Raw genomic sequence first — 19,528 nt, forward strand, 5'->3', positions numbered from 1 at the left:
TACTAAAACTGTGCTGGAAAAGATAAATGATTATTATTAGTCGAAAATTAATTTGAATTTCGAATAAGACTTATTGTCAGATCTGATAATTTAGTCTAATCATGATCTCCTGAAGAAATATAGTCAAGATTTTTCAACATATAATATTAAAAGTCGGTCCAGAAAATTGTATCGAGTCCAAGCGTGCGCAAACATAAGTATTCTGTGAATTACCTCGCACTCATAATCCAATAGAACAGCAATTCATGATTACACGGATCTACAGCTATACATACTATTCAAGCTACTAGAATGTCGATACGATAACTATTAAACTTTGAGGTTTTACTGAAAATGTCTTGTTAGAAAAAGTCAATAGTTTTTAACCTGGCTTGCGATTTTAACCCATAGTCTGTAATTGCAGCCTCATTTACAACATTTATAATGTACATGTTCTTAATTAGATTAATAACGATTCACTCAATAAGCAACCTAGCCTTTTACTAGAATCGCTCAGACTACTTAGGCCAGAATTGCATTCAGTCATAACACCTTCCGTTTATAGCAAATCATCTTATTATACAATGTATTACGTAAAAAAATATTCAATGAATAAAAAATAATCAATTAACACTCTCAGCATATTTTAGTAAAGTCTAAGTCTAAGTCTATAAGTAAGAAATATGAGATCACTGGCACAGTAGAGTGTGGCAGTTCCATTACTCATCAAATATTGGGCGCGCTTAAAAGAGTTGAGTGAGATCCAACGAGGTATCTCTAATAGGAAAAATACGAGCAGCTTTTTAAGGTACGTATCCACTACGTTGATAGACTAAATATGCACCAGTCACTGCTCCAATGGCCACGAACATAGTGCTCTGCTTTGTTTCCCCACAAAAGCCGCCGTCAACTGGAGTGCTTACCGTACAGCACGCAACGTTGCCCGCGACAAAAGCGTGAACTTATTAACTATCGCAGCTGTTCAAAAAGAACTACAGAGAAAAGAGAAAACCCAGAAAAAAAAATCAAAACTTTGTTTATTTTTTTAAAATTGATTTGTGAATTTGTGATTGGCCAAATATAAAAATAACTGACCAATTGTGACCATTTCATGTTTAATGAAAATAATTTCAAATCCGATTCCTAGGATTAATTACAACTTTTTTTCGAATGACCTTGGATTTCGAATTCACGGGTTAGTGACAAATTATTTACCAAGTACAAGAAAATCCTGACCATTTCGTGAACAATTTTAACTACTTTTTACTATGTCAAACTTCGTAATCTAGGTCGCTGAATAGATGGAACAGGGGTAGGAACATTAAGTTTGAGAACGCAGTGAAAATGCACCCTTAGCCTTTACAAATAAAACAAGATGACTAAATTATGCAAAGCCGTGGAAATCCCTAAAAATATTTTCCCATTAGCTAATTGCTATTTTTCATATATAGTCTATTATATGATATTTTAATAGCTTTCATATTAAACCTATTGTATTACTTCTAAGCTTTAATTAATTTTTATTAGTTTTTTAATAAATTTAGTCAATAGGCGATGATAAAAGTCTAAAGTTCGATCCTGACCCCTTGGGCTATTGTCGTTCTCATTCCTAGCGTAAGCTGCAAGCTTAATTGGAAGGTGAATATGGATATAAGTTATCTTAAAATAATTTACCTTTACAAAGTGAGAGCCGAGGTGACTCAGTGGTCAGAATGCGTGCATTTTAACCGATTATTGCAGGTTTAAACCCAGGCAAGCACCACTGAATATTCATGTGCTCAATTTGTGTTTATAATTCACCTAAATCGGTGGTGAAGTAAAAAATTATGAGGAAACCTGCATATGTGTAATTTCATAGAAATTCTGCCACATGTGTATTCCACCAACCCTCATTGAACAACGTGGTGGAATATGTTTCGAACCTTCTCGTCAAAAAGGCAGAGGCGTTAGCCCAGCAGTGGGAAATTTACGGGCTGGTGTTGTTGTTGTTGTTACATAGTATAAAACGCTGTCTGTCCCTATATAAAATTACGAAACGGATTTCAATACGGTTTTTTTTAATTGATATAATGATTATAGTGTGCGAAGCCGGGGTGGGCCGCTAGTTATTAATATTACTTAAAAAAAGATTATATTTATATAGAAAATTAATATTGCAAGCCTTGGGCGGAACTATTAATTACATAATACGAACGTAGAGTTTGAGCTCATGTGCTTAGACAAACATGTTTGTTAATCCTAACTTTAGGACCAAATCGCCCGTCAAATTCTACTTACTGTATAAACTTGCCCGAATATTCTATAATTTACATATACATACATGGTGATTACAAAATAACAAAACTTGAATTTAGATTGCTTTAATTAAAACAAACAATAATCATTATGAAATCGAAATAATAACAATTATATAAGTATATTTGTGGTAAGAACAGATTTAATAATAGTTAAATACTTTACTTAATTAATTAAGAGATATTTCTTTATTGTGACACCTTATAAAAAATCTGTGATATACAACCAAACGGTAATTTTGACTTGTGGTTGGTTTGTCATGTTACGCGTAGATGCGAATAGATAGATATGAACCGTTTAAGCATCATTATGAAGTGGCATGTAATTGGCGTCATGTATTATGCGTGGGATAATTAATCACTTAAATTTCTTAGAGGCCAATGTAATTGGAATGCTAACACTGTCAACCGATAATTATATACTACTAGCAACCAGCCGGTCTTAGCACGAACGCAATTTATAAATCAAAAAAACATATTAAGTTATAAAAGCTGGTATATTACTTTACTTTTTTACAAAATTTATTTCATTGTCTATACTGATATTATAAATGAGAAAGAGATGCTGTCTGTCTGTTTCTTTTCCTGGCTAGCTCCTGATGCCTAAAACCTTACGACTTACGCCTACGTCGTGAGGGAAGTCGAGAGCTACAACTAGTTAGTTTACTACACACTAGTTATATACAACTAACTAGTTATATACGTACATCATAAACAAGAAATATAAAAAACAGTTTGAGACGTCATTTTATTCTGAAACATTAATCACAATTTGTCCACAGCTTATACGATTTAGGTATTTTTAAGCGCAGAGGTGAAAAATTTTAGTGCTATAACTATCCAAGCAACCGTTTCGCAGTAAATATTTTTATGATGAATTTTATTTAATTCGAATACATTATATAGACTTAGATCATGTAAAAGATAACTTTAATACTCTCTAAATGTCCAAAGTAGATAACATATTTAACTGAATTCTATTAAGTGAAAAAATGGCTTCCCATAAATACATATTTTTCATATAGCTTGTAATAGATAAAAAAAAGTTATTACGAGTGTACCCTACAAAATGGACACAATGTGCTATTAAAGACTTACGAAGGACTTATCTGTAAGCCTTTTTAAGACATGCGATGTTCTCTTATATTGTTTTGATATATGACGTTGGCTGGCTCTAGTTACGTAAGCGTCCAAAACCTTTTTCTGAAACCTTCGTCATAGTTCATCTATTTCGTCCAAAGCTATTTATAGATTATACATCTAAGTAAAACCTTTCTCGTTTTCTATGACATAGTTAGAAGTTATAAATGGTCCATGTGATGTAATCATCAGATGGGCCATTTGTAACTTGTTAGTGGTTCCGTATCAAAATCCGGTGAATGGCCTTGACATATTGCAATATACAAAACTCAAGAAGGGTACTCTTGAATACATAATATGTGGTGGAACCCACATTATTTAAAAAACATCAGTTTTGACAGGTAACCAGTTATATATTTCACATCACTTTTCAAATGCATAAAATGCTTTATTATTCGTGAATTGGTAAGAAGACTTATTGCAAGTGACCAAAGAGCAATGACTTCTTTGTGGTAAAATCTTTAAATTGACTTCTGTCTCCAATGGATGTAATGACTTTTTTACCATTATCCATTGTCAATACTCAAACAGAATAGCTTAGTTAAAAAAATCAAATTAGACCAAAAATTAGACCCTCTTAGTCCAAAAACTTATGACGTTAAGAGAAACTATTAATGACATTGAAATTTTAGGTTTCCATCTCACAGCTGCTCAAAATGTGTGCAATGGTCAAAGGAGTGTCTTTGAATCCAGAGATACTTCGAGTGACACTCAGTAAGGTAATGATTGGTAGTGGTGACTATTAATATAATCACCTTGGCGTCATAAGAAATTTTAATCACTTCTTGCATAACCAATGCGCCAACAACCTTAGTTACTGAGATGTTATGCCCCTGTAGTGATCACTGGCTCACTTGTTTTTCAAACCAAAAAAGTATTAAGAATTGAAGTATATACCTCAAGTTATATACATTACCAGGCAGCAATACTTAGTACTCACCTCGGACCATAAACCATTGCGCTACATACACTTCATTTAAATATATAAATATTCATTTTATTTATTAGTGTGTATTTAAAAGAAGAAACCGGAGGTATAGACTGAAGAATCAAAAGACTTAAATACTATTCAAAGACAGATAATAAAAACAAATGAAACTCACCAACAACAGTCATATGTTTCGTTTGCCTCGCAATTTGAAACTTAGGACCTTCTGTAGATACTTCACAGCTGTATGCTGCGCGTGTTGCGATGGGGGGTGGCATTACGCGTACCATGCAAGAGTCTTTTTGACAATCACCCCCCTGCACCATGATGCCCGTTATATTGAACAGGCGGATAGGTGGCTGCAAATAAATCAAAATCAAAATATACTTCATTCAAGTAGGCTTTTACAAGAACTTTTGATTCGCATTTAACTAAAATATTAAGTCAAGCTATCGTGGGTTCGTAAAATAGATTCTACCGAGAAGAACCGGCAAGATGCTTAGCAGATACTCTTTTACTACATTTAAAAATACAATCATGTTAGTTAATTGCAATTATATATGTATGTAATATATCCTGACTGGAAGTCTAACAAGTATTAATTTCACGCTTTTTTGTCTGCATAATCATCTATTGAATAAAATGCCTTCTTTACCAATGTATTTTTACGAATGTCAAAGTTAGTTCTAGAAACAGATACCTAGCCTCAAGATGTATTTATGGACTTTGCAAAGTCGGTAACTTGGTAAACTTGGTGAAATGATTAACTATTATTATTTTTTTATACAATATATAAATGTATTTACAAGTGCAATTAACAATAAAGTGAGCTATAATTATTTTCTATTTTACGTTTAAAATTTTATAAATTATTAAATTATTTTCCGTACATAAGGGATGTCTCATTATGCAAAGTTTAGTTCCCATGTCGCACTATTCAGAGTTTTTTATAGTGCACAAACGAAAGCAATTACACGAATTCACTGACATAATAAAAATGTTTTTATTCAAGTACACTCCTACAAGCATTTGAATCGTCATTTCACAAGGATAAATTTAATGCAAAGTTACCACCGTTTCTGAATGTAGATTCTACCGAGAGGAGTGAACAAGTGTCTCGGTAATTACTTTTTATTTCGTCCATTACGTAATACTATTTTTGTCGTCTGACGAAATTAATTTGTGTAAAAATAAGTAATATTGTACCTCAAAAATTTTCATTAAAATCCTTATTAATTTTGTTAATGAGTTTTATAAAATTTAATACATGGTCAGGACTTTAAAATGTTGTATACTTTTAAGTACTGACTATGTGTCATATTAAAATGTCCAATGAGCTTACTCGACATGACCACGGAACTGTCTTATCAACTCATTATAAAATCAAAATCAATATAGATAGCACATTTTTTATCATAATTTAGGTTACATTTTAAATAGTTCTAGATACTCGATAGGACAATACGCTGCTATACGGACTCTTATTATTATTTTGTAAAATTTTACACTCCACCAGCTACCGTATGTTATGTACTTATGTATTGTATGTATTGTACTAACGGTTATCCGTTAGTACATTTGTTAAATAATAACCAATTATAATGTAATAGGCTATTTGACAATGCGAAAAATAAATTGTGAATTATTGTAATCAGTGTATATTATGAGTTTAAAAATAGTTATTTACTAACGAAACTCGAAAATAATACTTAATTTATTCAAAAATCAATAAATAAAAATGCATTTTTTCAAACGTTTGTCACGTGACACAAAACGCTACTAATTGGCCGGGCTTATGGTGAAGTCAATTTCTTGTAAACCTTGCTTTTCTATATGTGCCACAGATTAAAATACAGCACAGTGACGTCACCGACCCCATTGCTGCTCCATATTGTCCAAGTAATGTTTTCGCGCGTTATTTAAATATGGAATTTTTAAAATGATATTTTTCGGCAAATATGTACTACAAATAAAAAAATCATCTTTTACTGGGTTCCTTAACCTCTACTAAATAATATAAAATGGATTTTAAAAACCAGTCAAATAGCCTATTACTAATGAACATTAAATAATTATATTTTACTTAAATATAACTTAAAAAAAAAACAGAAAAGAAACATTTTTTTTAAATCACGCAAAGAGGTTAATACATACGTGATAAATACGTGAGTTCAAGGCTTAAATTAAATAGACCACAGAGTATAAATCAATGTTACCTTCTGTGAGGGATTGTATCTGAATATTTCGTGTATGTCTCTGTACCACTTGACGGAGTGCAGCTTCTGATCGTCCATTTCGAAATGACAGCTCAACTCCGCCGCTCGCCGAGGATCAGCATACAGCGGGACCTTTAGTTGAGTGATTTTGTGCGCCGATGTTATAGCTGGAACAAAATTACGAATTTTGACGCATATTCTTAATATTTAAAATCTAAGCCTTTAATATAACATTTTCGTTATTGCTTATGATATTTTTTTTATTACGAAACAACATCGAATTACACATATAATTATAGAAACATTACAGTTGCTATTATAATATAGATTGTATAAATAAATGTATAATAGCAAGTTGCGTTTGATGTGCGGATCCACTCAAAAACTATATAATAATGTGATTTAGGACAAAAAAAATTAAAATATATAGATATTTATCAAATTAAGAACAAAAATAATTGTATTATATTGATCACCATCGATTACATTATTAAAATCCTAACGAAATATGTTATTCTATCTATATATATAAAAATGAATTGCTGTTCGTTAGTCTCGCTAAAACTCCAGAATGGCTGGACCGATTTGGCTAATTTTTGTCTTGAATTGTTTGTGGAAGTCCAGGGAAGGTTTATAAGGTGAGTAAGTATGATATAAATGCTAGGAATATAATTAAAACAACAACTATGTTTTTCCATAGAAATAGATTTATTAGCGAATTATCATCGATTTTTTATGCTTATCGATGTTAGACAATAAAATATTGATGTTTTAAAATTGATTTTGCATAATTTAAAAAATCTTTACATCTATTTCTCGAATCTACATAAATAAAGATAAATGGAATTTTCGTTGTCACTTTAGAACTCAAGAATGGGCTCAACTATCCAAACCAAATCTTCATGGTTTGTTCGGACTATTTAGTAGATGGTTTATGTGAAGTTTGCACAAAATCGGTCGAGGGGTTCTTCAGTTATCACATTTTTTGTTACAAATGATTTCAATAAATGGCGCGTCATTTTGTTAATGGTGAATTTTAGATGGGGAATTATGATGTCTAATTAAATGTAAGTATACCAGTTTCAATAGGTAAATACGTCTTATTTCAATTTATTATTTCGAAAAAAAAAAAAACATTTAAAAGTACAGCATTTGCTTTTATGTATAGGTCTACATAACTAAAAAAAGTTAGTGTCATGAATTTTTATTCGTATGGATTGATGGTTCGTAAACAAGCTCAGAATTATATCTTGGGATGTGGAAAACTACATATATCATCAGTACATCCTTGACATGTATGCCAAAATAAAAACTAAACGTCTTAATTTAATTCGTTTCAAGCAAGCAAAATTAAGATCTGAAGAATATATTCATTTGCAAGATGCAATAGCGAATGATGCTAATGTAAATGACAACGGGCGATTGACTATATTGCCATCTATGTTTATTGGTAGTCCACGGCATATGAACGAATGTGCACAAGATGCAATGTCTTATGTACGAAAATATGGTCGACCGGATCTTTTCATTATGATATTAAAAACAATTTATTTGAAGAACAGTCGACAACTGATCGTCATGACATTACAGCGCGAGTTTTCCTGCAAAAATTGAAAGCACTTATGGATTTAATTGTAAAATTATGTGATTTTGGAGAGGTGCGGTACCATATGTACTCCATTGAATGGAAAAAAGGGGATTGCCGCATGCACATATATTAATTTGGCTGGTAAATAACTCCGAATCAAATCGATACCGTTATATTAACTGAAATTCCCGATCAAACTGTGGATCCAGATCATTAGGATGCGTAACCAGGACGTTGAAGTTGGTAATCGTTGGATGGTTGTCCATGATTATCGATAATATTCAATGCTCATATAAATGTGGAGTACTGTAATTCAGTCAAACCCGTTTTCAAATATATTTGAAAGTATGTAAATAAAGGGAGTGATATGACTGTTATCGATGTTGCTGGTAATAATATAAATGATGAAATTACTCAGTATCAAATGCTATATTAGTAGTAATTAAGCTATCTGGAGAATTCTGTCGTTTCCAATTCACGAAAGACATCCTGTGGTTGTTCGTGGGGCTGTGCATCTTGAGCATGGCCAACCTGTTTAGTTTAATGAAGCAAATATATTGGAATGTGTAGCGCAACCACCAGCAACTTCGTTAACAGCTTTTTTCAAATTATTCGAAACTGATACATTTACAATAAATTTGTTATATTATGAAATGCCTCAGTATTACACACGGAATGAGTCTTCGAAAAAAATTCAGATACGTAAACAAGAAACAGCAGTCGATGGGTATCCAGGTATTATTCAAACAGACGCAATTGGGTGGATATATATATCCATGTATGTACCGTATACAGTACATCCAAATAATGCTGAGTGTTTTTATTTGCGATTGATTGATTGATTAAGGTCAATGCCCCAAAATCATTCAATCAATCATCAGTCATTTGTGTCAAAAATATCGTGATGAATGTCAACACTTGCATTTGTTGGAGGATGATGAGGATGGTTGGATATTGGGATTCAACATTTCATGGTGCATCTACTTCAGCTCATCTACAGCAAATACGAATGCTATTTTCCATTATATTATCAACATGTATGCCATCAAACCCACTTGAATTATGGAAAAAATATAAATATTATATGGCAGAAGATATTTTAGTTCGTATGTGTCATCATGCAAGATATCCTGATTTGTTAATTACCTTGGAAACGTACAACGAAGCTTTGATAATAATTAAACACATGTGTCTAAAAATTGCAAATAAAGTATTAGCACAATTCGATATGACCGCAACAAATCGTGAGATGCATGATTTGTTTGATCGAGAATTGCAACGTGAATTCGAATTCTAATGATTTGCGTTTATTTCTACAATCGAATATTACCTAATTGAATATTCAGAAAAAACATGTATATGACACATTCATGCAAGCCGTTCCCAATAATTCAGATGGATTATATTTCTTGGATACGCCTGGCGGTACAGGCAAAACGTTCGTTAAATCATTGATTTTAGCAACAATTCGATCGTAACAAAAAATTGCATTGGGACTTGCATCTTCTGGAATTTTTAGAAGATGGTCGAACCGCACACTCCGCATTAAAATTGCCATTAAATATACAGATGATTGAAAATCCAATTGGCAATATTTCGAGCAATTCTGCTATGGAAAAAGTTCTGCGATTAACGTCAATTATTTTCTGGAATGAGATATTGAGATGCAATGGTTTCTATGCACATCACACTGGGACTAATTTAAGCATTTCGATTATGGCAGTACGAAGTTTGCCGGGTCAGCTAGTCATCACATAAATTTAAATATATTCCGTAAACAAAAACTCAGTAGTTAATACCGTCCGACTTAGACCAGTTTTGCAAGAACTTACAGGCATAGTAAAATATATTTAAACTGCGTACCAATATGAAATATCAATACTTCTCTGGCTCTAAAATAAAGCTAAGCTAATCCAACTTAGATATAAAAAGTATTTCACTATATAAAAAATTACACGCATTTTAATGCGCATGGCAACATTTTTATTATATTTAATTAAAGTCCGTAAAACGTTTCGTGTTGTATTTATGCAAGCCTTTGAAACAAAAAATAAAAAAAACCTTTTGTTTTCAAATATTACTTTTGTGATAGACAACAGTCTGTTTACATAAATATCGTTTTATGAGCGAAAAGATGTCATATCTTTTAATTACTCTGTGGAACTGTTATTTTATATATTTCTAATTTAAAAGAATGAAATTTATGTTTCATTCAGCGTTTTCCGTTAGCATATTAATAGGACAAAGATATTAATTCAGAACGTCACGCTGTCCGTGGAGGTTTTTAAAAATTTTAATTAAATTAATTTTGACAACCTATCTTGTTCCACTTTTCGGGAAACCGACTTAGCTAATTAGTACGATATTTAAATAGATATTAATTACTTTAATGTACTCGTATTATTACACCTCTCTTAATAACTTTGAAGAGATTTAATACGATGTTTATAGGAACATTTACTATGTCCATTCATGTTATTGATTTTTATTGAAATATTAGTGTCTTCTTCTATTTATTTTTATCCCATTTGTCCTTGTTACCATTCTTGCCACTATTCTATGTGCTCAAGATTTATATAGTAATTATTTTTAATTAATATTTGTTTATATTTAAGCGTTTAATATTAATTATTCTCATTAATAAGACTTAATAAATGAGTATTATATAAATGATTGATACAATTCTATTAATAATAACGTATAATAATATTATTAATAAGGTATTGTTTATAGATTTATAAATAAATCATATGGCGTTTATCAAAATCAAAAGTATAAATTAAATGCAAGCGATACTGGAAAGCGAATATGTATGTAAAATCTCTACATAGTATAAAACAATGTTGCTTCCTGCCATGTGTACGCTTAGATATTTTAAACTACGCAATGTATTTGAACTTTGTTTTAATCAACAACAAGTTTGATTTAAGAGGAAGTTTTATAGATATGAAAACTTTAGCACTTTTTTTATTCAGGCATTACAAAGAATAAAACGTCTTCTTAATGTATGTAGAGTAACACGCCTGTAATGTTGTACCACACAGAATAAGTCTGATGTTCTTTTATTAACTACTATTTTATTGTGTGTATGCCGATGGTGTGTCTTTTAAATAAATAAGTAAATAAAATAAATTACAAAATATTCTGTACTGCGATGGATTAGTTAAAGAAGATTTTATTTCCTATAAATATTTTGTTGAAATGCCCGTTTTTAAATATATATTTTATATTCACCAAACTTTAGAATACAGATTATATTTAATTGTATATAAAAGAAATAAGCGAAAAAACAATCAATTAAACGTTAAAAACTATAATTCGAATATTTATTTCAGCTTATGTTTTATAAATTTTTCGCCTTCCGTTAACAGTGCGTCTAGATAGTTCTTCCCTAACCATTAAAACAAAAGCATATATTGTTAAATTTATTTCATATCCAAAAACATTGAATAAATTATTGAATCCAAACGAACAAATGTAATTACTTTACTTAACATAGAGCTAGTACAATACCCTGCGCTAACAAAACATTATTATTTCATGTAAATTTATTATTACCATATTAAGTGGTAAACACTTTCGAACTTGTATTTCAATGCGACGCCAGGCTGCACTGTTTTTACAGAAACATCACGTATGTTGAAGTGGCTTCGTACATTAACATAAACACAGAATATATTTCAGAAACTTAAGCCTAATGGTTTTGTGCGCATACTTCAGTACTCTTCGTTTTGTAACAATTTGCGAATTGAGATTTAGGTAACATTCTATATATAAAATAAGATTAATGCTTTATATTTACATAGATGTTACTAATATTACATATGAACGTTTGAACAACAAACACTTTAAAACGGCTGAAGAAATCTATATGAAATTTGACACAGGTGTATGTAGACAATAGGTTGGTACTTTTAATTTGAATCACCGGCACCATACCTTGGCGCTGCATATGGTGTCTAGTTTTTTATAATCTATGTGAAAGCAACATCTTGTACATATGTCACTGTAGACTATAAATATGTTGAGAAGCTGTTTTGGAGTTTATTCCACCACGCCAATTGTGAGGTAACAGATGATTTAGCGTCGAAAGATGTAAAAGAACATGAAAAATTAGAAGTGATTACTTATATCTGCGTTAATAATTTTATTCAATAAATTATGTACTTAATAAAATTTAATATGATTAAAAGATGAAAACGTTAATTAATTAATCTCATTAGGAGAGTCTCGGAGTTAAGATATAATGTATACAAACGAATAATTAACATGTTTTAATCAATTATGCGCAAAAAGTTTTTAAGCAAATAAAAATCAATTTTGCTTAAATATTAATATTAGCTATGAACGCTTCGTATATTTTAAGTTTTATTTTTGATAGTTGAATGTTACATTCAGATAAACGTTTGACGTAAATTCCTATATATCGCTCACTTCACTTGTGGCAATACATTATCATTGTAAAGGTCATTGACCGTCCATTACTCTCCTAACGCGGTACAGTATAGCTCACAATACAGCCATATACAATAGGTATATGACACCTCATCCGAATAAAACCGATCACAAAAATTACACGAAACATATACTCGTAGGTAGCTCTTGACACTTGTTACGGCACTTCTTGACACTTGAATTGGTATAGCGTGTTTGCGTACAAGTATGTAAATTGTCCGAGCACAGTATACCTTAGTAGAATATTGATTTCCTTATATTTTTTCAAATTGTGTTTACAAATAACACAAATGATGTATACGTGTTTTGAATGAAATTTCAAATAGGGTATATTTATGATGAGTGTCTATTTCATTGAACACTTATTTTATTCAGTAGCAATTTTATTCACAAATACGTCAAAATATGCTTGATATGTTTCACATACAGTGAGTGCTCTCGAAATTAACAATGTTATTATAACGTCGCTGAAACGACGTCATCGTCGTCGAACAAAACGCAATTTATAACTACTATTATACTTATACTAATAGAAGATCTAGGCAAAATAATTTAAGCTGTAAATATATTATAATAGAGCAGACTAATATTGACACACAACTGAACAATAATGCTTCTAATGAGTAAAGTAAAGTAACGTAAAGTAACAGCGTGTAAATTACCCACTGCTAGGCTAAGGCCTCCCCTTCCATTAAGGAGAGGGTTTCGGACATATTCCACCACGCTGTTTCAATGCGGGTTGGTGGAATACAAATGTGGCAGAATTACGATGAAAGATGATTTCGAATTTCATAGACACATGGTTTCCTCACGATTTTTTCCTTAACCGCCGAGCACAAGATGAATTATAAACACAATTAAGCACATATATAGAGTGGTGCTTGCCTGGGTTTGAACCCGCAATCATCGGTTAAGATGCACGCGTTCTAACCACTGGGCCATCTAAGCTCATCTAATGAGTATTTGTATATAATTACAAGTAAACAACGAACACGTTCAATATTAATAATAAATCCGAATGCTGAAACAAAACGCAACGTCATATTGCCTGCGCTCTAGAATTAGACAAAATATGTACATTGCAAACATAATAAGGAAAGGAAACAAATGTTTACAGAGGTCGTGCGGGCCCGGTCTACACAAACATGCAACTAATTTGACTGAAGCTGAAGCTTCAGTTTTCACTAATTCCTCATCATATAAAGCCAGTCGCTTACCTCTTTTATTATAATACGATTTTATATTTTATGTTCAGTTATCAATATTTTAAATCTAAACTTGCAATCTAATTTTAAACACATTTTTTAACATAAAAATTTTACACAAATATTATTTATTTATTTTACATATCGATAAAAATGCACAGATATATATATATAAAAACACGAATTAATCGTAAGAAACATTAATTAAGTAAACGGAATATTTTTTATTATTACCATATACATATAAATCGTTTTGAATAAATTAAAATAAAAAGTGTACTGACAAGGATTGTGATCGTTTTATCTTTTGTACATTAACTATTTGTCGCTCGCGACTTCGCTTCGCGCGTTGAGCGACACGTGTTAAGCATATAAAGTTTTCCTTAAATATTTCCTTCCTTAGAGTAGCTTGCTTTTTACCAAATTACATCAAATTTAGTTCAGTGGTTTGGCTATGAAAGAGCAACAGACAGACACAGACTTTCATATTTATAAGTTCATTACAGATGAATTAGATAAGGGAATAAATGATAAACAATATGCTTTGAATTTTACAATAATACATTTAAATACGTACCATAAAACAATTTATTTAAATTTATTTCAAAATGAAAAGAGTTATTTTCCACCATTAAAAGCATAAAAGGAACAACTACTCCGAAACTACTTAAAATAAACAACGATATTTGTTTGAAACAATAATAATTGGAGAGCTATAAAACAGTGCCCATTTTACACTGAGCTTTATCTAAATTGAAAATCTTCACTGAAGTGGCAATCCCGCCAGCTCTGACGCATATATTTATTGCTACTGTTATGAATGGGCATAATAAAGTAATAAATAATAAAATGTATAAATTTTAATACAAACTTAACGTTTTAATATATTGGACGATAAAAATAATGGCTTTTTTTAGTCTGGTCTACTTTTTTATTCTCTATTGTATTATTTAAAAATAGGCTTTTATTTAATCAGCCTCTTTAATATAAGATTGTTTATTTAGCTGAATGTTTTATATCATATCTAGATATCGGATTGCATATAAAATGACATTTTCTATGAAGGAAAAATAATTAAACATGATAAGTATTTTTTTATCTTTTTTATGTATAAATATAAATTTATATATAAAAAAATGTCTTAAATTTTTAATCAGCATAATCCTGTTCTTTTAAGAAGCTTTAATATAGTTCAAATAATAATGTAATCCATAAAATGTTAAAGAAAATGGAAAAGGAAATAATTATATCTTGTAAATGTTAAAAAAAAAACAAAATTAAAAAAAAAATCGATAGAATAAAATGACTTAGCGACAGCGGATACTAAGTTTCCGTCCCCTAAAAGAAGTCATTACGATAACGAAAGAAGCTGTCAAATGTCCCGAGATTAGACCATTGATATAAATCAATCTACGGCCAGTAGTCACGGCAAATTGACTGTTCGCTTTATTGGAGGCATTTGATGTACGGTCAAGGATTTTGTACGATAGTATGTAATTTGGCGTGTTCTGTTAAGCGTGCACATGAGTTAAGATTAATATCGATTGGCTTTTTACTATTGGAGTACTGTATTTATATGTATGTCGAGGTGGTCGAGTAGTCACAACGCGTATATCTTTATCGATGATTGCGGTTTCAAACCCAAGCAAGCACCACTGAATATTCGTGCGCTTAATTTGTGTTTATAAATCATCTCGTGCTCGGTGGTGAAGGAAAACATCGACGGGAAACTTGCATGTGTCTAATTTCATAGAAATTCTGTTTCATGTGTATTAAGCCGCATTGGAACAGCGCGGTGGAATATGTTCCAAACCCTCTCTTCAAAGGGAGAGGAGACCTTAGCCCAGCAATGGGAAATTCAAAGGCTGTTGTTGTTGTTGGTGCATGTACTTGCAACCCGGCCCGGCTTCGCATGGGTGCAATATTCATACTAAATATACTACAAAATGTGTTCATTTACGACACATTAGAAACTTCTAAAATTATCAGTGTTTCTTTACTATAGTGTCCACATATTATATACGAAAACTTTCCTATCGAATCACCCTATCTATTAAAAATCGCATCAAAATTCGTTGCCCAATTTTAAAGATCTAAGCATACATAGGTACGGACAGCGGTAAGCGACTTTGTTTTATACTATGTAATGATTCTGAAAGTTAGTCACATAAATAACACAAATATCTTTAGTTTATCAATTCATTTCCGATCGCAAATTCAATCAACAATCAGATGTTTTCATAATGATGGCACGGACTCTAAACGCATGTTACAATGTGGAATGCTTTGTTCCTAATTTGAAATGGAGGCGGCGATGTAGTTATAGTACGACATAACTTAGATATAGCATAGCCAAAACTCGTAAAACCGATTTTCTTGGTGGCTCTGTGCAAGTCCGCCTGGGTAGGTACCACCCACTCATCAGATATTCAACCGCCAAACAACAGTACACAATATTATTGTGTTCCGGTTTGAAGCGTGAGTGAGCCAGTGTAACTACAGGCACAAGGGACATAGCATCTTAGTTCCCAAGGTTGGTGGCGCATTGACGATATAAGGCATAGTTAATATTGCTTACAGCGTCATTGTCTAAGGGTGATGGTGACCACTTACCATTAGGTGGCCCATATGCACGTCCGCCACCCTATTCCATAAAAAAAGAAAAAAATATTTACACAACCAATAGAAATACCTCCCTATCGCGCCATTCGATGCTATTCGTCGCTATAGATTCTCGCGCCAGTTCAACCCAAGAAAGCAAGTGCATGTAAATCGACGTATCAAATTGACGAATACATGCATACAAGTTATTACCTTTTTGTAAAAATTATATTCTCATGAGAAATCAATATTGATAATTTGGACTTAATTCAGGTGTGATTGGTTTTACGAACGGTTTGCCAATGCTACATCTAAGTTGTGTCGTTCTATACGTATCTGTGACATAATAATAACGGCACGAGAAATGGTGGGCCATAAAGTAGGAAAGTGACTCAGAGTATTATCAATCTAAATAATTCGCCTGGGCTTCCTCATTTCGCTCATCTCTTAATGCAACATTATGTCATTATTCTCGATCGTAATTCATACGGTAATGTACTGTTCACACTATTGCCTTTATTTATTTTTTTATGTTCCAAGGTACATTAATTTTTCCGTACATTGTATTACAATTCCTTTGTGTGTAATAAAAAATAACATTACATTATAATTTTCGCATATTTGTTTATTTTGTGTCAATTTTTAAGACACATTTTTTTAAATATATTAGTGTCAAGTAAGGCAAAAGAAATATATATTTTAAAAAAAGAATCGTCGGCAAATGTCACCTGATGGTATGGAGTCACCTAAAATCATGACACCGTAAGAAGTTGTAAACCTGTCTTATATCACCATATACCACCAATACTAGGAACTAAAACGATATTGCCCTAGTGCCTTCAGTTACTTTGGCTCAATCACCCTTCAAAATGAAACACAATAAATTTTGCTTTTTGGTGGTAGAATAAGATATGAATGGTAGATACCCACGCTTACACTAATTCCTTCTACCAAAAAAACAATATTAATTATTTAGTTATCTATATGTACATTTAATATTCACTGACTCTAATATTAATAACGAAAGCCACTAAGAAAGGTTGGCAGAAATATATAAAAAGAGAAAATTTTATATATATAAAAATATTGCCAATTATATTGAGTACTATCTGTAAAAGGTTTTGAAGAGAAATCTCTTGATCTAAAGCTTCATACATAAGTTAAAACTAAACAAGCATTCTCTAATGGGATAGTCTTTTGTATCGTCCCCTTATGTTCTTCTTATAAATATATGAGATAATACATTTGTAATATTACTTACGTATTATTTGCCAATATAATATAAATGACAATTTATTATCATTGTTTAAAACTGACCAAATATTGTTATTAAATCAATAATGTCATTTAATTTGCTACCGAAAATATTTAATTCTAATTTCAAATTTTTAATCAACATTTAAAGCAAGAAATAATGTAGATCTTAAAGTAGAATTCGGAATTAAATTCTATATTTTTACTCTTCTTTCTAGAACTTATAACAATTGAGAGTTGCTTTACAAATGATTTAATCTCGAAAAATGACAATTCAAAAATACTCGTAAGGAATTCTTTGAATAAAGTATATTTAGATTTGATTTGAAAGGATGGAGAGGAATTTAATTCGACTAAGTTGTTGATCTATTTGCGTTGCTCACATACGATAAAAAAAAAATTAACAGGAGTTAGTCTTTCAACCATATTCCACCCTTACGGAACGAACTACCATGTAAAAAATTGTATGGAAAACATATTACATTTAAAATGTTAGTTTATAGTTGTTACGTTAATGTGTCGTAATAATCATTGACATTACGGTGTTTTGGCGATTCGTTTGCGAAAACTCAATTAAGACAAAACGCGTAAATTCTTAGATGAGCTATTACGGTTATCAAATTATGTGATAATGATAAAAAGACCTTTGAATCTTTACAAACTTTTTTCTTAGAATTAGCTAATAAAATATTTACAATGATTTTATTTTTAAGTAATCTATAAAGAAAACTTATCTTTATCTATACATATAATAAAATTGGATTGTCTGTTTGTAATATTAAAATAGCCATTTTTTACTCAATGCATATATATTTATACACGGTACATACCCAAAATAACATTTTTTACCATTTTTGTCGGTCTGTTTTTCTGTGTGTTTATTCCTGCTAATCTCTGGAACGGCTGGACCGATTTTGATGGGACTCTCACTGGCAGGTAACTGATATAATATGGAGTAAATTACGCTACATTTTTTTGTTAAATTCAAAAGCGTACGATGTCACGGGCACATCCGGTATTCTTATAAAATTGTTAAGTATTAGAACTTAGTTTATGTCTTATGTAAGCCTACTAAATAAAAGTATTGAATATAGTGTACAAGAAACTATATTGACAATCGAAGTTCGTGTAAATAAAGCCATATCCAGCATTAAGTGCTTTATAAAACACACATCATTATAATGTCGTGCTTTTATCGTATAACAAATAAACCAGCAAATTTTAACTACAGCGCAACTTTAAGATTATTGTAGCGCTTAAAACTAAAAAGTTCGAAACTCGTTTTTCGCTAGCTGAATTTAAATTTTTTAATTTAAAGTTTATGCAGTCCCAAACTGACAGACTAAATTAAGGTGTAAAGTTGGGGATCGTGTCAAAAACTTCAGCGGTCATTGTATAAACGAAAGGGTCAAATCTAAAGAAGAAAAAGGTTGTATTTTAATTTGTTCATACTAAAACGACATACAAATATAAAAGCTTATGTCACGTTATAGAGACTAGATTACACTCTAAGTTATAATTTTTTCAAGTCACAAATCGTTGGTGATTTGAACTAAAATAATAATTATTCTTATTAATATTTGACATATTTAACATACAAAACTGTGAAGTAGTTACGTAAGATTGAACGCTATTTGTATTTCTATAGCGTTCAATCTTACGTATAGCCTAAATTGATGAAGTGTGCTGAGTGTTGAAAAGTTATGGGTTCGATGCTCCTAAGAAAATTATTCTTCCTAAACCAACTCTTAAAATGATTTTTATTCTCATAAATATGTGATTGCGTGTGACAATTATAACATAGGCTCGTTAAATAAATGGCGTTACACTTCATGTTAATTACCTTGTCCAAATCGTATAATTATTAA

General features: G+C 31.1%; 1 protein-coding gene across 1 annotated transcript in view; it reads right to left on the minus strand.

Annotated features, from left to right (window-relative positions):
* Window positions 1-19,528, minus strand: part of LOC124530010 — a 77,064-nt gene that overhangs the window by 20,506 nt on the left and 37,030 nt on the right. Inside the window, exons 2-3 of the mRNA XM_047103983.1 lie at window positions 6,558-6,724; window positions 4,517-4,700 (exon numbers count right to left, since the gene is read on the minus strand). Coding sequence (XP_046959939.1) covers window positions 4,517-4,700; window positions 6,558-6,724 — 351 coding nt within the window. The remainder of the gene's footprint in view (window positions 1-4,516; window positions 4,701-6,557; window positions 6,725-19,528) is intronic.

This window comes from Vanessa cardui, chromosome 5 (assembly GCF_905220365.1).
Source record: "Vanessa cardui chromosome 5, ilVanCard2.1, whole genome shotgun sequence".
NCBI lineage: Eukaryota > Metazoa > Arthropoda > Insecta > Lepidoptera > Nymphalidae > Vanessa > Vanessa cardui.